At 40.5% G+C, this 21963-nt stretch overlaps 1 protein-coding gene across 1 annotated transcript in view; it reads right to left on the bottom strand.

Annotated features, from left to right (window-relative positions):
* Nucleotides 1–2256: 2256 nt before the first annotated feature.
* Rps6kb1 (ribosomal protein S6 kinase B1) overlaps nt 2257–21963 on the bottom strand; it is a 45773-nt gene continuing 26066 nt past the window's right edge. The window contains exons 6-15 of the mRNA XM_045158025.1: nt 20872–20929; nt 19387–19487; nt 14361–14451; nt 14114–14204; nt 13514–13621; nt 12780–12842; nt 12528–12605; nt 8676–8783; nt 5701–5813; nt 2257–3154 (exon numbers count right to left, since the gene is read on the bottom strand). Of these exons, the coding sequence (XP_045013960.1) occupies nt 2917–3154; nt 5701–5813; nt 8676–8783; nt 12528–12605; nt 12780–12842; nt 13514–13621; nt 14114–14204; nt 14361–14451; nt 19387–19487; nt 20872–20929 (1049 nt within the window). The 3' untranslated portion in view covers nt 2257–2916. The remainder of the gene's footprint in view (nt 3155–5700; nt 5814–8675; nt 8784–12527; nt 12606–12779; nt 12843–13513; nt 13622–14113; nt 14205–14360; nt 14452–19386; nt 19488–20871; nt 20930–21963) is intronic.

Below are 21963 nucleotides of genomic sequence, written 5' to 3' on the forward strand. Positions count from 1 at the left end.
ATAACTAATTGAATATTCAAAATATCAGGTCCTATTTTAAATATAAAATCCAAGGCTCAGAATATTAAAGCTATTGAAGTCTTAGTTATCTTAGATTTTAAGATGTATCATTTATAATCATTGCCTAAAAAAATGTTGAATTTATGGGGTCTCACACGCATCCTCCTTCTCCATCTTAGATTATCTTCTATCTCAAAAACAGTAAGGAAAAACCCTTGAAGATAAGACCATAAAAGGGGAAAAGAAATAACTTTCCTAAAACTGATTCAAGTTCAATAATTAAAACATTGCTAATCACAGCTGGTTTATAAGTACGAGTTTAGTTACTCTGTAATGCTACAAACTTTATAAAACAAATTAGTCAACTTCAGTGATTTTAAAACAGCATATATAAAAAAAATCCTATAATAGCTGATTTTAAAGAAAATAAGTAATGAAAGAAAAAGCACTTATTTTTTTTATACACTTACCTGGTATAAGCATAAAGAACCCTCTCAGAAACTCAAACTAGTAATATTGACATATTTTAAACTATGCTTGGATTTTTACAAATAAATATAGGATAAGCCATATTGCATAGGTGTGTGCTTTCTGTCTGTGACACTTACGTGTGACACTTGACATGTTTTCACAGTCATAGTAGGAATATCCATTTATGAAACAATTTGTCAATAAACTTGCCACAGCATGGGAAATTAATTTTACTTAGTTGGGATAGAAAAACTATATTATTTGTATAAATGGTAGGTGTGCAATTAATGCTTTTTATGCAAAAAAGTTGCAGTGTTTGCCAGTATTGCTGGCAGGACTAATTATGAAAACAGTTTATGGGGTGGTTATAGCCAGTCAATCACAGTGCATATTACTAGCAGATAGGACTGAGGAAGGATATTTTGGTGTAAAAGTTTGACTGGAATTTGGTCAGGCAGTCAATGCTACAGTTAGTAAACACATTTGGAAACATATCAGAATAGCACAAGTCATTTACAGTTCACAGTAATTCCTGTACATATCACCATAGCTTTTTGGGTTGTTTTCAGATATCACAAACTGTCAGAGAAGGAGGATGTAGTAAGTATAATTCTGCCCTGATACGTGATTACAGCTTCAATTTACCAGCTACAGTTACAAAGTGCTCAGAAGGCTGCTGCAGTAAGAGAAAGGGGATCTAGAGGGAATTGTTTACAAGAAAATAAACTTCTACCAGTTCTTTCCTTTCATAGCCACAGTTGAAAAGATGTATTTCCAATCTTTTGTCATGGTTTTGTTTTGGCTTACTGTCATCTGATGTCATCCCATCTCACTTGAGTTGCAATTTAAATAAGCAAAAGTTTTACTCCAATTTTATGGCTTGGATCCTATGGCTCAAAAAGATTTGGAGAACACAGCAAGCAGCATCTATTAAAAATAAATCCAGGGGTCGCAAACTATTCCAGATGAACTGCTCAGACTGAAGACACTAGGAACGAGGCAGGAGGACTCAGCTGCAGCTGCGTGGTCGTCACCACACGCCAGTATGCACTGAAGTACGTCTGTACAAAGCTCTGCAGATACTACACCCTTTCACCAGCTAGTCATGGAAATGCTCTCTTTAAGGCAAGGGAGTATGTAAGAAAGGTTAAGTTACCTTTATTTTTGTTCTCTTTACCTGTAAATCACTTATGTAGATTTTTACAATTTAAAAAACAATGTTCTGTCCTGTTTACAAGTTTCCTAAATTAAGCCACTAAATTTTCTTATTCACTATGGAAGACATTCATCAAAAGGCCATCAAATGTTTTTACAATAAAAAAATGTAGCCCAGTATAGGAGGAAAAGAATGTAAAGATAGTGAAAATTAAAACTTTACCAATTTGCTGTAAAGACTAAGAGTGCACCACAGCAACATCCTCTTCCTCTGAATTTCTTTATTTCCCCCACTTTGCAGCCCTCACTATGCTCTTGATCCTGACTCTTCTGTCCTTCCTCAGCCACAGGCCTGAACACATTTGGCATCTTGAACAAAATACTGGCGTAAGAACATGTGGCGATTATTTTCCAGTGCATGCAGGCCCAGGACAAGGATGAAATAAATGTAGGACATAAAACTTATGCTACTTCCAGTTAAGCTTAGTACATAGCAGTACTGTAAGTAGAAATGATTAAATAGTATTCCCCCCACCCATAGTACTACAGGTAAGTATTGAAGCTGGGTTACTTAAAAAAACAAAAAGCCAGGTCCACCCCAAGAAGCCCTCAAAGGAGCCACAGCTGTGGTTAACAATGATTCATTTGCATTTTATTTCAAGAGAAGAAACAGAAGCTGGCTCTCTTCACACCAACCAATAATTTCGCATTTTAAAGTTTGGGATGTTTTCCATAATGAGCTGAATCAAAAATCTATTTGAAAAATATATATTTATATAAAAAAAATTCAGGTTGTTTGCACATAAAACAATTGTTAAGTTTCTTTTGTCTTTGATTCCATGTTGCTGGAAAGTCTGAGCTTGCTTGCTAATCTTAGTTGCAAGTCTTCTAGGCAGTTTCATCCTTTGCCTAATAAAGGATAAACCCTTTTTCAGAATTCAACAGTGATTCAGAAGCAACATCCTGTCCTTAATACTGTCAGTTTGCAGCCATCGACATGAAAATCTTTGATAAGGTTGAGAAGATGTCGCTAGAAACCAGTTACTTGATGTGCCTACAGGTTCCACAATACTACTTTGCTTAAGTTTTTGTGGGGTTGTTTTTTTTTTTTTTTTGCACCATTGATTTTTTTTATTTTAAATCCATGTTTATTTTTCCTCCATCCAAAGTGTTCAAGGTAATGACACTGACTGTTTGAGACTCATTTTGATTCTATTTTACCTTTCAGGATGCAAACACATCCCTTAAGTCTGTCTTTTTTGCTTCAAATTCATTAAAAGCCTTGTTTTGTCATAGATTCATGCGCAGGTGCTCTGGCCGTTTGGAGATCATGGGAAAAGCTTGTTTTTTGTATGGCCCGGAGTTCGGCTGTCGGATTGGAAGTGGTGCTGATGCTTCCCCGCTCATTGTCACATCCATCTGCTCTATTCCACTTGTTTCCATTGGGTATTCCATGGGTGCCTGAGGATTTACTGTGCTGGCTGAAGCACCTCTTCCCCAGAAGTCCCCAGGAGAGAATTTGACCGGGCTTTAAGACAAGGAAGAGCTTTCATTCATCTCCAGGATCATCTCAACAAGAAATATCTCCCTTTGGCTTAAAGGGAGGGAGTCATTTGACTTTTTCTCATGTGGTTTGGAACAAAAGCAAAGGTTCATCCATCTCACTCCTAGCCTAATTGCTAATGTATACTAATTGGTATTTTACCTCTACACTCGACCCCTAAAACCCTTAATGACATACTTTCAAAAATCATTTTACTTTCTCATTTAAAACAGCTTTCCACTACACTTAAAAATACTTCTCTTGAGCCGGGCACTTGGGAAGTAGAGGTAGGAGGATCGCCATGAGTTTGAGGCCATCCTGAGCATACACAGTGAATTCCAGGTCAGCCTAAGCTAGAGTTAAGACCCTACCTCTAGGGGAAAAAAAAAAAAAATCTCTTGTGGGCTGGAGAGATGACTCAGTGGTTAAGGTGCTAGCCTATGAAGCCTAAGGACCCTGGTTCAATTCCCCAGGACCTATGTAAACCAGATGTGCAAGGTGGTACATTCATCTGGAGTTAGTTTGCAATGGCTAGAGGCCCTGGCACACCCATTCCCTCTTTCTCTCAAATAAGTAAAAAAAAAAAAAAAGCGCTTCTTAATAAATAAATAAAATATTTAAAGAAAAACTCTAGCTGGGCATGGTGGCATATGTCTTTAATCCCAGCACTTGGGAGGCAGAGGTAGGAGTATTTCTATGAGTTCAAGGTTAGTCTGAGACTACAGGCTGTGATACAAGTCACCCTGGGTTTAGAATGTGACCCTACCTCAAAAAAAAAACTAAAAAGAAAAGCCAGGTGTGGTGGCACACACCTTTAATCCCAGCACTCGGGAAGCAAAGGTAGGAGGATCACAGAGTTCAAGGCTACAAAGTGATTTCCAGGTCAGCCTGGGCTAGAGTGAGACCCTACCTCAAAAAAAAATTTTAAAAAGAATTTAAAGAAAAATCTCTAAACCTCTGCCTTCCTCCTCGTTCACCATATTCTAGGAACACTAACTTTCCTTTCATGTCCACGAAAAGACCAAAGATATCCTCCCTAAGGGCCCTGGCCTGGAACATTGTACCTCCTATTTTCGCATAACTGGCTTTTTATTTCTAGATGTAACTTCACAGGGAGGCCATTTTCTCACCACTATGAACAGAAGCCTTATTTTTCTATTTGTACTACCATGCAGTTGGAACAACTTGTAGTTGCATATTTTGTGGGTGAATTTTGATAACTACATAGGAACAATTTTTGCATCACATGTATCATACATGTACACATGTAACAAGCAGGACAGGCACTAGTACACAATGTTGCAAATACAAAAGAAGACATCTGCCAGCAGGGTAGCTTGCTATCAGAAGGAAGGGCAAGCCACCTAAACTATGAGACTACAAAACTTCTTTACCTCTTAAGTAGACTAGTTCCTAGATACAAGGCTGGAGAGATGGCTTACTGGCAAATCCAAAGGACACAGATTCAATTCTCAGTACCCACGTAAAGCTAGATGCACAAACCGTTTGCAGTGTTTAAAGGCCCTGATGTGCCCATTCTCTCTCTCTCTTTCTCTCTCAAAATCTTTTATTTAAAAAAAAAAAAATCAGGCTGGGCATGGTGGCGCATGCCTTTGATCCCAGCACTTGGGATGCAGAGGTATGAGGATTGCTGTGAATTCAAGGCCACCTGAGACTACATAGTGAATGCCAGGTCAACCTGAGCTGACCCTACCGCAAAAAACAAAACAAAAAGGGCAGGTGTGGTGGTGCATACTCAGCACTTGAAAGGCAGAGGTAAAGAGGATCAGCCTGGGCTAGAGTGAGACCCTACCTGGAAAAAAAAATGTCGGTCTGGAGATGCTTCAGCAGTTAAGGTGCTTGCCTGCAAAGCCTAATGACTCAAGTTCAACTCCCCAGTACCCATGTTAAGTCAGATGCACAAGGTGGCACATGTGATTGGAGTTCATTTACAATGCTGAAGGCCCTGTCATGCTCATTTTCCCTGTCTCCTCCCTACCTCTCTGCTTGCAAATAATACGATTAAAAAATAAAATCAAGCCAGGTGTGGTGGCGCACATCTTTAATCCCAGCACTCGGGGAGGCAGAGGTAGGAGGATGGCCATGAGTTTGAGGCCACCCTGAGACTACATAGTGAATTCCAGGTCAGCCTGGGCCAAAGTGAGACCCTACCTCGAAAAAACAAAAACAAAAACAAATCAAGCCAGGTGTGGTGGCATGCACTTGGGAGGCCAAGGTAGGTGGATCACCATGAGTTCATGGCCAGCCTGAGACTACACAGTGAATTCTTGCCTGGGCTAAAGTGAGACTCTACCTCGGAAAATAAAATAAGGGCTTAATGGATGGCTTAGCAGTTAAGGTGCACGCCCGTGAAGCCTAAGAACCCAGATGCACAAGGTGGTACTTGCTGTCTGGAGTTCATCTGCAGTGGTTAGAGGCCTTGGCATGCATTCATTTTCTCTCTTCCCCCCATTGTCTCTTTCTCTCAAATAAATAATAATAAAAACAAAACCCAACAAATTCTGAAATACCTGACAGGTGTCCTTGGGCTACCAATAAATCTTCGAGGTGATCGGATTTTTGGTTCAAAGGAAAACTTTTCTTTTACACTTTCAAGTACAGATGGAGCCACATATGTAAAACCCTGAAAGACAACAACAGTGCACTGTAATGGCATTTTGTCACACATCAAGAAACTATGCCAACGGGACTGAAGAGGTGGCTCAATGGCTAAGGTGCTTGCCTACAAAGCTTAACAGCCAAGGTTTGATTCCACAGTACCCATATAAAGCCAGATGCACAAGGTGGTGCATGTACCTGGAATTCCTTTACAGTGCCCAGAGGCCCTGGCAACACCAAGTCTTGCATTAAAAAAAAAAAAAAAATTAAGAGTTTGATCACATTTTATTAAAGTGGCTAACACATGCCTACTAAAAAAATAAAATAAATAAAAAATAGAGACACTGGCATAACTGAGTGCATGCATACACACGGACCTTTTTTTTTTTTTTTTTTTTTTTTGCAAGCAGGGAGGGACAGGGGTAGAGAAAGTATGGGTGAACCAGGGCCAGGCCTCTTGCTACTGCAAACAAACTCCAGATTCATGTACCCTTTTGTGCATCTGGTTTTGTAATAGGTAGGTACTGGGGAATTGAACTTGGGCTACTAGACTTTGCAAGCAAGTATCTTTAACTGCTGTTTCCCCACCTCCGGAAGTATTTTTCAAAAAATATATATTTTTTTATTTACTTGAAGGTGGGGAAGAATGGGCATTCCAGGGACTTTTGCAAATGAACTGCAGACACATCACCACCGTGTGCATTGGACTGGCTTTATGTGGGTATTGGTGAATTGAACCCAAGCAACCAGACTTTGCAAGCAAGTGTCCAAGCGTCTTTAACCACTGAGTAATCTCCCCAGTCTGAAAATCAATTTTTTTGGGGGGGGGCAGGGGAGTTTATAAATCAAAATAAACAGAATGAAGAATGTTATTTGTACCAGGCTTGGTGGCATACACCTTTAATCTCCGCACTCGGGAGGCTGAGGAAGGAGGACTGCCACAAGTTCAAGGCCAGCCTGACACAGAGTGAATTACAGGTCAGCCTGGGCTAGAGTAAGACAGACCCTACCTTGAAAAACAAAAACAGAAAAAAAGAACTGACATGGGACTGGGTGAGCACCTTTGATTTCAGCACTCAGGAGGGCAGAAGGATCTCTGTGAGTTTAAGGCCAGTCTCACACTATAAAGTGAATTTCAGGTCAGCCTGGACTAGAGTGAGACCCTACCTCAAAAAAAGAAAAAAAAAAATTGAGCAGGGAAGATGGCCTGTGTTGGATTCCCCAATACCCATGTAAATCCAGGTGCACTAACAGGCACATGTATCTGGAGTTTGTCTACAGTGGCAGGAGGCCCTGGTGTACCTATACTCTGTCTCCTTGTCTCTCAAGTAAATAATGTATTTTAAAAAAGAAAAAAGCTGGGTGTGGTGGTACACACTGTTAATCCCAGTAGTTGGGAGGCAGAAGTTGGAGGATTGCTGTGAGTTCGAGGCCAACCTAAGACTAAAGAGTGAAGTCCAAGTCAGCCTGGGCTAGAGTGAGACCCTATCTCGAAAACCAAAAAACAAACAAACAAAAAAGTGGGGCTGGAGATGCGGCAGCAATTAAGGTACTTGCCTGCAGAGTCTAACAACCTAGGTTTGATTCCCCAGCACCCATGTAAATCCAGGTGCACAAATGGTGCATGCATCTGGAATTCATTTACAGCGGCTGAAGGCCCTGTGATGGGCCTATTCTCTATATGTCTCTCTTCTATCTCTCTGATTGCAAATAAATAAAATGATTTGCTTGTTTCTTTTTTTTTAAAAAAAAAAAAGCACTTGCTGCTTAAACATGAGGGCCAGGGAATGCCTGAAACTGCTTGAATTCAATTTTGCCAGAACCCACATAAAAGGCTGGGCATGTGGACATGGTCACACACAACACAGTCCATATTAGAGGTTATGGGGGCAGAGGCAGAGAAGACTGAAGACTTTCTAACCAAAAACGGCAGCTCCAGGTGAGTGACTGAGAAGGGCACCTGAAGCTCATCTCTAGTCACAGTATATACCAAGTACAGTGTACATACATTTACCACAGGCGCATACATAACATGCACAAAAAATTCTATTCAGCATGGTGGTACATGCCTTTAATTCCAGCACGCAAGAGGCAGAGGTAGGAGGGTCACTGAGTTGGAGGGCAACCTAAGACTAAAGAGTGAGTTCCAGGTTAGCCTTGGATGGAGTGAGGCCCTATCTTGAAAATACAAAAACAGGGCTGGAGAGATGATGTAGCAGTTAAGGCACTTGCCTGAGAAGCCCAAGGATCCAGGTTCAATTCTCCAGGTCACATGTAATCCAGATGCACATGGTGGTACCTGCATCTGGAGGTAGTTTGCAGTGGCTAGAAGCCCTGGAACACCCATTCTCATGCTATCTCTCTCTCTCCCTCTCGCTGTCTCAAATAACTAAAAATAAATCTTAAAAAAAAAATAAGCTAGGGGGCTGGAGAGATGGCTTAGCAGTTAAGTGCTTGCCTGTGAAGTCTAAGGACCCTGGTTCAAGGCTCGATTCCCCAGAACCCGCATTAGCCAGATGCACAAGGGGGCGCATGCGTCTGAAGTTCATTTGCAGTGGCTGGAGGCCCTGGCACGCCCATTCTCTCTCTCTGTCTGTTGCTCTCAAATAAATAAAAATACCAAAAAATAATTTTTTTTTAATAAGCTAGGCATGGTGGCACATGCATTAAATCCCAGTAAAGGTAGGAGGATTGTCATGAGGAGACCACTCTGAGACTACAAAGTGAATTCCAGACCAGCCTGGGCTATAGCACACACATACACACAAACATAAAAAAGGCAGAATTCCTATCTGGCTTTCAAAACAAATTAAAGTGAAAAAAAATTTTTTTTTGAATTTCAGGGATCATCTTCACATTTGAACTTCCCAAAATTACTTTCACTTACCAGAAAGACCTGGTTGGCACTTTCACTGAGAGTTGAGTCATCTGGGCTGTCAACAGGTGTCTGACGTGTAAACTTTGAATCAAACTGACTCACATCCTCTTCAGATTGCTTGATATGAACAAAATAATTAGAAAATGATGAGGTCTATATACTACTCATCAAAAATGTTGCAAACTCTAGAGCTCTTGATAAGGGCTGACTAACAAAATTATCAGGATATTCTTAGTAGGCACAGACAAGAAAAAAATGGAAGTGGAAAGAATATCAGCAGTCAATTTATATCTTTCTTTTTTTTTTTTTTTTTTTTTTTGGTGGTGCTAGAGATCAAACCCAGGGACTTGCACTTACTAGGCAAATACTCTACACTCAGCCGAAGCCTACATCTTTTTTATAAATGAAACATAGGTTTGATATACTATTGTCATTCCTAATAAAAAAAAAATGTAAGTATCGGACTGGAGAGATGGCTTAGCGGTTAAGGCACTTACTTGCCTGCAAAGCCAAAGTTCAAGTCTCCACATAAGCCAGACGCACAAGGTGGCACATGTGTCTGGAGTTCATTTGCAGTGACTAGAGGCCCTCGTGCACCCATTCTCTCTCTGCCCCTTTCTCTCAAATAAATAAATAAAAATAAAATATTTAAAAAATCTGTATACTGCTGGGCATGCTGGCTCATGCCTTTAATCCAAGCGCTTGGGAGGCAGAGGTAGGAGGATCGCCATGAGTTTGAGGCCACCCTGAGATGACACAGTGAATTCCAGGTCAGCCTGGGCTACCTTGAAAAACAAAACAAACAAACAAAAATCTGAATATTAATTTTCCTCTCAAACAGCTTAATATGCTATTTCACTGACTAAAAAATCTTTGTTTAATTTGCTCAGATGACTACTGAATGTTTGCCAGTAAATTTGGAAAACTATCGAAGGAGTTAAAACAAATCACACTGGGGCTGGAGAGATGGCTTAACAAGGAAGGTGCTTGCTTGCAAAGCCAAAGGACCTTGGTTCAGTTCCCCAGGACCCTTGTAAGCCAGATGTACAAGGTGACGCATGCATCTGGAGTTTGTTTACTGTGGCTGGAGTCCCTAGCATGCCCATTCTCTCTCCCTCAATCTCTCTCTGCCACTTTTCCTCTCTCACTCTCTCAAATAAATAAATAAAATAAAATAACGTTAAAAGAAAACAAATCACATTTATAAATCTTCTAAGACAATCCAGTTAGGGGTCAGAAATATAGCTCTATGAAGCACTTGCTTAGTGAGTAGGAGGAGCTAGATGTGAATACCAGCACCAAAAAGACAGGCACTGAATGAAGTTTTATTTTCAGTTTATCTCACTCCTTTAGAGTTCTCAAGGAGCAAAATTAACAGTTTAGTCTGAATATATTTTCTTGTGAAAGTATAGTATGAACTAGGTTCTAACCACCATATTTCTTTAATTCCTATTCTCTTTTCCAGTGATACTAGCCAGACCCTTAAGCCAAATATAGTAAATACATATCAATTAAAAAATAAGCCTGGTGTGCTGGCACACAGCTTTAATCCCAGCATTTGGGAGGCAGAGGTAGGAGGATTGCTATGAGTTTCAGGCCAGTTTGGGACTGCAGAGTGAGCACTAAGTCAGCTGGGACTGCAGTGAGACCCTACCTCAAAAACAAAACAAAACACCTTAACTTGGGCATAGTGGCACTCACATTTGTAATCTCAGTATTTAGGAGGTTGAGGCAGGAGGATCAGAATTTTAAGGTCACCACTGGCTACACAGTAAGTTTAAGGACAGCCTGTGCTACGTGCATCCCTGCCTCAAAAAAATAGGGCTGAAAAGATGGCTTAGTGGTTAAGCACTTGCCTGTGAAGCCTAAGGACCCCAGTTCAAAGCTCAATTCTCTAGGACCCACATAAGTCAGATTCACAAGGTGGCGTATTCATCTGAAGTTTGTTTGCAGTGGCTAGAGGTCCTGGTGCTCCTATTTTCTCTCTTTCTTTAACTGCCTCTTTCTCTCTCTGTCACTCTCAAATAAATAAAAATAAATGAAAAATAAATAAATAAATAAAAGGGCTGGAGAGATGATTCAGCAATTTAAGGTGCTTGCTCAAAAAGCCTGATGGCCTGGGTTAAATTCCCCAGAACCCATGTAGAACCAGATGCACAAGGGGGCACATGCATCTGGAGTTCATCTGCAGTGGCAAGAGGCCCTGGGCACACTCATACACATATCCACTACTGCCTCTTTCTCTCTCCTGTCTTTCTGCTATGAACTGTTCCCTTAGGTAACCAAACAATTATGAGTTTATCTTATAGAATCCTAGCTAATCAAGAACAGAATTTGGGCATGTTGGGGCTTGCTTTTAATCCCAGTGCTCAGGAGGGTGAAGTAGGTGATCATTGTTGAGTTTGAAGCCAGCCTGGACTACAGAGTGAGTTGCAGGTCAGCCTAGGCTAGAGTGAGATGGATAAAAGGCCATTCTGTAAACCCTTAATGAGAATACAACAAAAGAATATATCAGTTTCTCAGTTGGGCATTGTGGCGCATGCCTTTAATCCCAACACTCGGGAGGCAGAGGTAGGAGGATCGCTGTGAGTTCAAGGCCACCCTGAGACTCCATAGTGAATCCCAGGTCAGCCTGGACTAGAGTGAGACCCTACCTCAAAAAACCACAAAAAAAAAAAAGTGTCTCAACCTCAGTACTACTGACATGGTGGACAGTATAATGTCTTTATTCTAGGGAGCTGTCATGTGCTAGTCTCTATGTTGTAGATATTAGTAGCAGCCCCTCTTGCAAGACATGACGAGCAAAATGTTTCCAGACATTGGGCCCTCATTAACTACTGACTTATAGGTATTCATCAGTGATTACTAACTTAACTAGAGGAATAAAACTACACATTAGGCTTTCTTACCAAAGCATACAATATCAAGACTTCAAAGTGAATCTGATCAAGCACCTTAACTACAGTTTTTGGAAACAGGCAACATGAACACAATAAATGACACCATGGGGGTAAAATCAGCAAAATTAAAATGTGAGGAATTCTACATGACAAATGACCAGTTTCCTTAATAAATCCCCAGGAGAGGATATGAGAGGAGATATCTATAAATAATAAGCATAGCAACTAAGCTCTATATAAACTGAATCCTTACTGGAACAAATGGGGGGAAAAAGGAGTTAACAAACAAACAACTGGGAAAATGGTCAACATTTTAGGTGTGATGATGGCATAGTGGTTATGTTTATGTTTAAACAAGATGACCTGGTCAGTTTTCAAGCTGGGCAATAGGCATATGAGTTAATTATCCTCCTTACAATTGTACATGTTGAGATTTTAAAGCAGGTCATCTTGTGCTCCGTGACCAAATAATAATCATCATCATTATCCTCCTTCCTCCTCCTTCACCTCCATCCCAAGAAATGGAAAAAGAAAGTACATTTTCTCAGATTCTGAGGTGGGAGAAAGAAGAGAACTAAGTAAAGCACTAAATTAATTAACTGTTAACATTTTAATGGACTGAACTGTGTTCCCCCACCCTCATAATCATATGCTGACATTTTAACCCCCAGTTCCTCAGGATGTGGCCTTACTTGGAAAAAGTCAATACAGATGTCATTAAAGAACAGGATGTCATATTAGACTGCACCACTATTCCTTATTTCTCAGGTTTTTCTTACTCTAAAAAATCACCAGGTTGGAGACATTGTTTAATGGTAGAGTGCTTGCCTAGTATATAACAAGCCAAACTTCAATACCCAGTACTGCCACCAAAAAAAAAAAAAAAAAAGAAAAGAAAAGAAAAGAAAGAAAGAAAGAAAGAAAAAAACTCCTCAAATTAGATGTTTGCATATGTACATACCAATAGAGGTTTAAAGGGGGGCTCCACCTTCCGAGCCAGAAGTTCTTCCCAGTTAATGTGTCTGAAAAATGGATGAGCCTATTAAAAAGAAAGAAAGAAAACATCAAGGGAAGTAGAATATTGAAATGACTACCTTTTTTGAAGTCATAAATCATAAAATCAGCTAAATATATAAACAACCATATTGAGCTCTCAAAAGTAAGTAAAATTAGCATGATCTTTGCCCCAATCACCGAAGATCTCAATCCCTACTTGAACTTCTCCAGCATCCCCAGGACCGGCTCCAAGACGAGAAGCAGCATTCCTTTTCAGCAGCTTTAGAGAGGGAAAAAAAGCACTGTTGAAAATCCTTACTTAAACTGATTTTTTTCCCCTTCCGAATTTGCTTTCAATGTTTGGCTTCAAGAAAATACAGCTTATTAGTTACTAGCAAAATTGAGGAGAAAAAAGGAAATCCTTACATTTGTATTTTTCATTAAAAACTGTGGGCTTGGGCTGGAGTGGTGGCAAAGCAGTTAAGGCATTTTGCTGCGAAACCTAAGGGCCCAGGTTCAGTTCCCTAGCACCCATGTAAGCCAGATGCACAAGGTGGAGCATGTGTCTGGAGCTTGTTTGCAGTAGCTAGAGGACGTGGCACACCCATTCTGTGTTTTTCTCTCTCTCACACACACATAAGTAAAAATAAAATATTAAAAAAACTGTAGGCTTTTTCTGTTCAACATTTATGACTTATTCTTTATTCCAAATATATACTAAATTCAATGTAGCTAAATCCTACTTGATGCGTTTTTCATTTAAGAACCCTAGGTTTCTTTCTTTCTTTTTTTTCTTTTTTTTTTTTGTCAAGGTAGGGTCTCACTCTAGCCCAGGCTGACTTGAAATTCACTTTGTAGTCTCAGGGTGGCCTTGAACTCAAGGCAATCCTCCTACCTTGCTACTGTGCTGGGATTAATGGCATGCACCACCATGACCAGCTAGAACCTTACCTTTTTGAGAAGATCTCTGGCTTCTTGTGTGAGGTAGGGAGGCAAATTAAGTTTACATTTGAGGATTTTGTCAATTGTTTTCTTTCTATTCTCCCCAGTGAATGGAGGCTAAAAGAAAAGAAAATTAAAAATCAGCATATAAAAAACTTTAAGTAACATTATTATCCATTTGCTATGCTGATCAATTACGCATGGAGATCAGAAATGTATGCTATGGAATTTATAACTACTAATGACCTGTAATTTATCACCAGTTGGTGAAGGACATAGCAACGTCCTTAAAGGAAGCCTGAGTTTCCATTAACTTGGTACATGATCAATGAAGCATGTGACTTTATGATACTATTGCTCCCTTTGTAAAATAGAAGCATCTCTTTTACTGGATTGCCATGATATAGGGCAATTTAAATAAAAATGTTTTAAAAGAATGGAATCTCATAAGGCACCATTAGTGGGCAATGGCAGATAGTAAACCACTGGGCTTTGAAAATAACTCCATTGGCAACATTTGGAAAAACTACAGCAAAAGTGTCTTACTAGAATGGTTTAATAACCATTCAGCACAGACCAGAATACATGCAGCTGTTAACGTGCACCTACTGCTCCAGTCAGCATGTCATACATTAACGCTCCCAAACTCCACCAGTCCACAGCACGGTTGTGGCCACTTCTCATCAAAATTTCAGGGGCCCTATAATGAGAAGATTTACGCACATTAGCATCTGAATTAAATTATTAATACAAAAAGCCAATGATACTGTAGAAAACTAAGACAATACTACTTAAAACAGGTAAAAGTTAGATATTACCCCCAAACCAGTTATATTTCTTTTAACATGCAGCTCACATGTATTCTATTGTTCCACAAAATGTATGTGTGACTGTTCCATCATGAATAGATTCTTTGCATAGTCCAAAGTCTGTTAGTTTCACATGACCTACAATGAAAGATGTCAAGAGATTTTAAGTATGCAGTGCTTGGACATCACCAGAATACAATAATCTTTCATTACATTTAACACTTCCTGTCAAACTTTTCTTTTTTTTTTGTTTTTCAAGGTAGGGTCTCACTCTATCCCGGGCTGACCTGGAATTCACTATGGAGTCTCAGGGTGGCCTCGAACTCACGGCAATCCTCCTACCTCTGCCTCCCAAGTGCCAGGATTAAAGGCGTGCACCACCACGCCCAGCCAAACTTTTCTTGAAGTTGTCAAGAACTCACTAGGTACGATTCATAACTAGGTAGTAACTATTCATTTATTTATTTTTATTTATTGGTTTCTCCAGTTAGGGTCTTTCTCCAGCCCAGCTGACCTGGAATTGACTATGTATCATGGTGATCCTCCTACCTCTGCCTCCCTAAACCTGCTGGGTTTAAAGGTATGTGCCACCACGCCCAGACCATTTCCTTCTTTTTTTTCCTCTTTTTGGTTTTTTGAGGAAGGGTCTCATTCTAGCTCAGGCTGACCTGGAATTCACAATATAGTCTCAAGGTGGCTTCAAACGATCCACCTACCTCTCCCTCCCAAATGCTGGAATTAAAGGCATGTGCCACCACACCTAACAGTAGTAACTCTTTTTAAAGTTATGTCACAGTCACCTTTTGCAAGTGATATTATCAATCCAGAGGAAATGAAAGGGTTTGTAAGGCTCTGACTTTACCTACATGCAAAACCTCTTCTATCCTAAGAATACTTCTTCAGAAGTCTGGTTGAACTACTAAAACCTAAAAAACATTTTGTAGCTAACCGTTTTGGGGGTTGGAGGGATGGCTTAGCAGTTAAGGCATTTGCTTGCAAAGCCAAAGGACCCAGGTTCGATTCCCCAGGACCCACGTTAGCCAGATGCACAAGGGTGAACAAGCATCTGGAGTTCATTTTGTAGTGGCTGGAGGCCCTGGCACTCCCATTCTCTCTCTCTCTCTCTCTCTGTCAAATAAATAAACAATAAAATATTTTTTAAAGAGTTTTGGGAGACTTTAACTATACAGCATTTGTTATTACTGTTTTGAGGCAGGGTCTCACTTTAGCCCAGGCTAACCTGGAACTGACAGCAATCCTCCTATGCCAGCCTCCTGAGTGCAGGGATTATAGGTGTAAGTCACCAGGCTTGGCTTTATATAGCCTTTTCACCGTGAACTATGACTAACAGTTCTTAAAATAGACACAGAACATCACTATAATAAATTAGCTTACTATGTCAAATGCTACCAGTTAGGGAAAGAAATTAAATTGTTGCTGCCAAAGGCAACTAGACAAGAAAATAAACTGAAATTGGCATAGTAATCTCTTCTCCAGAAGGTAGAGTTCCAACTTACACAGAATATTTCAGCTTAAATTTATTTATACAATTTTTTTTTCAAGGTAGGATGTCACTCTAGCCTGGAATTCACTGTGTAATCTCAGGGTGACCTCAAACTCATGGTGATCCTCCTACCTTTGCCTCCTAGGATTAAAGGCATGTACCACCATGCCTGGCTAAATTTAGTTTTTTTAGAACAGCCATTTAATTAAATGTTCAAAAATACTAAAGGCCAGATCTTCCAGGTTCTTCTCAGAAAAAAGTCAATGGTCTATTCATTCAAGTGTAAATATATTGATACAGAAGAAATAAGAGGTCTGTTATCTTTTCCTATATTCTATTTTAAGACAAGATCTGGGTAAAAACCCAGCCTGACTTGTAACTCACTTTTGTAGCATAAAGCTGCCTCTGAACTTGATTCTCCTGCTTCAGACTCCCCAGTTCTGAAATTACTGAAATATGCTACTACATCTGACCATAGTCACATAATACATTCATCATTAAGAGGCAAATGATTATTCTATCATTACCCTATTCTATCCTTTGCCTTAGAATTTAGAATGAAAAGAGCTAAGAATAAAACTCAGTGATGGCAAATACAAGGCTCTGAGTTCACTCACAAGCACAGAAAATAAAACAAAGAAAAAAACTAACTTTAAAGGAATAAAAACAACAAAGAATTCAAAATCAGAATTCAGATTTGAGGGCTGAAGAGACTGCATGATGGTTAGAGGCACTTGCTTGCAAAGTCTAATGGCCCAGGTTCAATTCCCCACTACCTACGTAAAGCCAGATGCACAAAGTATTGCATGTGTATAAAGTTCATTTGCGGCAGCAGGTGTCCCTGGTGTGGCCATACTGGCTCTCTGTGCCTGCCCCTCTCTCTCTAAGTAAATAAAAAATTAAGATTAAAAAAAAAAAAGTTGGGGGCTGGAGAGATGGCTTAGCGGTTAAGCGCTTGCCTGTGAAGCCTAAGGACCCCAGTTCAAGGCTCGGTTCCCCAGGTCCCATGTTAGCCAGATGCATTGGGGGCGCACGCATCTGGAGTTCGTTTGCAGTGGTTGGAAGCCCTGGCGCGCCCATTCTCTCTCTCTCTCCCTCTATCTGTCTTTCTCCCTGTGTCTGTTGCTCTCAAATAAATAAATAAATAAATAAATGAACAAAAAAAATATTTAAAAAAAAAAGTTGGTTGTGGTGCCACATGCTTTTAATCCCAGCACTTGGGAGGCAAAAGTAGAAGGATTACTTTGAGTTCAAGGCTACTCTGAGACTACATAGTGAATTCCAAGTCAGCCTGGGCTACAGCAAGACCCTATTTCGAAGAAAAAAAAAAAAGGTGGGGGAAGGTGCTAGAGATGGATCAGTTGGTATAGTACCTGCTGTGGTACTCTCAAGTTCCTGAGTTTATACCGGGCATGGTGGTACATGCCTTTAATCCTAGCACTCGAGAGGCAGAAGTAAGAGGATCACCATGAGTTCAAGACCACCCTGAGAGTACATAGTGAATTCCAGGTCAGCCTGGGCTTGAGTGAGACCTAGGTTGAAAAACCAAAAAAAAAAAAAAAAAGGTTCCTGAGTTCAGATCCCCAGATCTCACAAAAGCCAGAGGCTAGGGCATGCATGCCACTGCAATCATAAACTGTTCTGCACGAGTGGGCACTTGAACGCTGTGCACACACACACACAAACAAAGTAAGTAAATAAATATGTATATGTGTGTGTGTGTGTGTATGTATACATACACACACACACACACACACACACACACACACACATAAAAGAGTAAAGAAATAAATGATTTTAAATAAAGAAATTCAGGTTTAGGAGTGGAAGAGGACTTGGTTCCTACAATGTACTTTGTTAACTCTATCATTTCTCCTTCTACAACACACGCACACATACACAGGCTATGTGGAACATTTACACGGGTGCCACCATTTCCTGTCCAAAGCTAACTTGTCCATACCTGGATCAGCAGATGCTAGTGGCTTTCTACATGGCCTGCTGCTAGTCTACCCAGCCTCGGTTACAGCAGCATGAACTGAGCTGGCTGCATGTAGCTGAGTCGAGCTCACTTTACTAGACTGTTAGTCTGTCTCTCTGATTAACCCATGCCTACTATTTCTGAGACGTTATCAAACACTTTGCTTTGGTTTCAATCTTTTCCTTGTTTTAGAATTTATCCTAAGTTTGCCTTTTAACTGGACCTTAGTGGTACACACCCAGCAACCTGGAAAGCTATGATAAGACTGTAAGTTAAAGACCAGCCTGGGCTACAAAGCAAGACCCTGTCTCAGAAAATATAATCCTAATATTACTATTTATGTATTTTCATTACTAAAACTCAATGGAGCCAGGTATGGTGGTGCATGCCTTTAATCCCAGCACTCAGGAGGCAGAGGTGGGAGAACTGTCCTAAGTTTGAGGCCATCCTGAGAAAAGATAGTGAATTCCAGGTCAGCCTGGTCTAGGACAAGACGTTACCTCAAAAAACCAAACTCAATGGAGGGCTGGAGAAGATGGCTTAGTGGTTCAATTCTCCAGGTCCCACATAAGCTAGATGCACAACAGGGCACATGCGTCTGGAGTTCGTTTGCAGTGACTGGAGGCCCTGACATGCCCATTCTCTCTATCTGCTTCTTTCTCTCTCTCAAATAAATAAATAAAAACCCTCAATGGAGGGCTAGAGAAATAGCTTAGTGATCAGAGTGCTTGTCTGTGAAGCTTAAGGAACTGTGTTCAACTCCCCAGATCCCACATAAACCAAATGCACAAGGTGACGTGTGTGCAAGGTTGCACATGCACACAAGGTGGCACATGTGTCTGTGTCTGGAGTTCAATTGTGGTGGTCATGGCATGTCAATTGTCTCCCTCAATCTTGCTCTCCCACGCTCATAAAGGGGGGGGGGGGCTGTAGATATGGCTTGGCAGCTAAGGCGCATACCTGCAAAGCCTAAAGATCTAGGTTCGATTCTCCAGATCCCATGTAAGTCATATGCACATGGTGGTGCATGCGGAGTTTGTTTGCAGTGGCTAGAGGCCCTGACATGCCCATTCTCTCTCTCTCAAATAAATTAAAAAAAAGAAAAGGCCAGTCTGTTGAGCTTGCCTCAGAAAAATAAAAAATGAAAAATAAAAAAATAGTGTTTGAATTTGCTTTTGGGTCACAACATGTCAAGAATTTTTTTGCTTGTTTTGTTTTGCTTTTCAAGGTAGGGTCTCACTCTAGCTCAGGCTGACCTGGAATTCAGTCTGTAGTCTCAGGATGGCCTTGAACTCATAGCAATCCTCCTACCTCTGCCTCCCAAGTGCTGGATTAAAGGTATGCACCACCATGCTCAGCTCCAAGAATTTTTTTTAAAATTATAAGTAGCTAAGTATCTTCAATTCTGTTTAATCTCATCAAACTTAAGTACCTAAATACTTAAACATCAAAAAAGCATAATGCCATATATTCTGCTGGAAGAAATAGATAACAGAGAGATGAATCTGGGGCCTTGAGAAGGACCCTGATCTATGGGTGGGTTTTAAGGTGACTATTTCATACAGAATTGTCTAGGATAGATCTCCACCTTGGTGATTAAGCATGATGTTCTCCGGCTTCAAGTCTCTGTAGATGATCCCCTTTTGATGTAAATGCCCCAAAGCCATGGAGATTTCAGCCAAGTAAAAGCTGGAAACAAAAGTAATTTAATAACACTTTAAAAAGTTATCTACCCCAAGCAGTTTATGTATGGAGCAAAATTCCTCGAAAGAAACTGACATGCACCAAAGACCAAATTAGTGGGGTAGAGGAATGTATAGTGAAAAGAGATGGTATAGGATGCTGCCAAAAGGCATGGGGACATTTATGCTTCAATCATTTTAGTGAAAGTATACTATGTTATATTTTGTCATTAGAACACATTGTTAAAATTGCAGAGATACCAGTATACGCTAAGCTGTCACGGATCCCATTCTATGTTGTGTAGGAATTAGGACCTCAGTCATTTAGATCAAAGCAGATTCCTCCCACCCACCCCCAAATCCCATAGGAAATGGAACTTTGTTACTCTCTGATATCGAGGTTTGGTCCTTATAACCTGACCCTAGAAGCCCATTCATCCCTTATTTAATACAGCTGTATCATTCAGACAGCAATGCCCACGGTATCTACCCCCCCCTCTTGCCAGCCAGCCCACAACTATAAACTGTGTGACACTCAAATTTATCTACCTCAAAAGAATAAAGGGCTGAATCAACCCTGTCTGGATTCGAAAAGCACAAAGCACTGCAATACTGGCTGCATAGCAATGTTGCAATCCTGCAGACTACTCCAGGATGGAGAGGGTGTGTCCTAGAGGACTGAGGCAGTTTCACGGCCAGCAGGACCACAGCCTCCAACACGGCTCAGAGAGCCTCCTCCAAAAAAGGGCACTTCATCCCTAAGGTTCTTAAATGCAGCTTCTGTGTTAGAAAAGGCCTGAAATTAAACAATGGAATGCAGTTTGGTAATTAAGATAGAAAAAAAAACATTTAAGTGTTGTTTTCTATTCAATTAATGTGTATGAAAGGCTGATTTATTGTTACCCAATACTTTCACTTCACAAAAGGATGTCTATATTTTTAATTTGGAGCAGATGCCATCTTACAAATAGAAGGATAGATTCCCAACCCGGCTATATAATCAATCCATAGCTCTACGTTCAGGCTTATCTCTTCCCTAAGACTGCACCTTCGGAACTGGAAAGTCTAAAAAAAAAGAGGAGATGGTTTCTGGTACTTTTTCTCTGGAAAACCACACTCACCCACAACCAAGGCAGGCAGCTTACCAATTCAAGGAAATTCTGCTGTAGACAGGGATCCACCCAAGGCCTGGGGGCAAAGGAATGATGTGACCTCCAAAGCTGCCCAGCCCCAAAGTTACTTTTCCCCCTTGATGATCTAAAGTGACAGACTGCCTGGCTCCAGATCAATTTACTGAATCATGTGGCTATTGCCCACTGTGGGAATGCAGTTCTACTTTTAATTACATGAATTATTACTGGAATCTATGGAACTTCAAAAATTTCACTTACCAAGCTGTGTCTTCCATAAATATTCCCTCTCTTTCTAACTGCATAAATAGTTCTCCTCCTATAAAGAAAGGGAAAAGACATCAGAAATTATCTTGTATTTCCAAATACTTAGGGGGGAGGTTTCAAAGTAGGGCCTCCCTCTAGCCCAGAACTCACTATGTAGTCTCAGGCTGGCGCAGTCTTCCTACCAGCTTCCCAAGGGCTGGGATTAAAGACAGGCACCAGCATATCAGACTATTTCCAACTCCCTTTTATTTATTTTTATGTTTTTGGTTTTTTCGAGGTATGGTCTCCTCTAGCCCAGGCTGACCTGGAATTCACTATGTAGACTCATGGTGGCCTCAAACTCTTTGCAATCCTCCTACCCCTGCCTCCTGAGTGCTGGAATTACAGTGTGTCACAATACCTAGCTCAAACCCACTTTTAATGAGTTTAAACTTGCCTTATAACAGTAATAGAAGATATCTTTTACTTAAAAATAAAAAGCAGCATTCTTATTCTTCTATGAAACATCCAAGTTTAAAAACTAGAACTGGATTGGAATTCTAGATGTTTACTACTACAAATTTTAAAATATACATATATTTCAGACCTGAAGTTAAAAAAAATTAATTTTATCACTGTGAGTTCGAGGCCACCCTGAGACTACACAGGGAATTCCAGGTCAGCCTGGGCCAGAGCAAAACCCTACCTCAAAAAGAAAAGAAAAGATTCTTGCCAGGTGTGGTGTGGTAGCGTATGACTTTAATCCCAGCACTCAGGAGGCAGAGGTAGAAGGATCACTGTGAGTTGGAGGCCACACTAGGACTACATAGTGAATTCCAGGTCAGGCTGGGCTAGAGTAAAAGCCTACCTGGGAAAAAAAAAAAAAAAAGGCAAAGAAGGCTCCTTACTGCAACAGAATGCCAAATAATAAATGAAGGAGGCATAAGAGAAATCTTTTGGGCCGGGCATGGTGGCACATGCCTTTAATACCAAGCACTAGGGAAGCAGAGGTAGGACAATCACCATGAGTTTGAGGCTACCCTAAGACTCCAAAATGAATTCCAGGTAAGCCTGGCCTAGAGTGAGACCCTACATCGAAATAAAAAA

This window comes from Jaculus jaculus, chromosome 9, assembly GCF_020740685.1.
Source record: "Jaculus jaculus isolate mJacJac1 chromosome 9, mJacJac1.mat.Y.cur, whole genome shotgun sequence".
Classification (NCBI taxonomy): Eukaryota; Metazoa; Chordata; class Mammalia; order Rodentia; family Dipodidae; genus Jaculus; species Jaculus jaculus.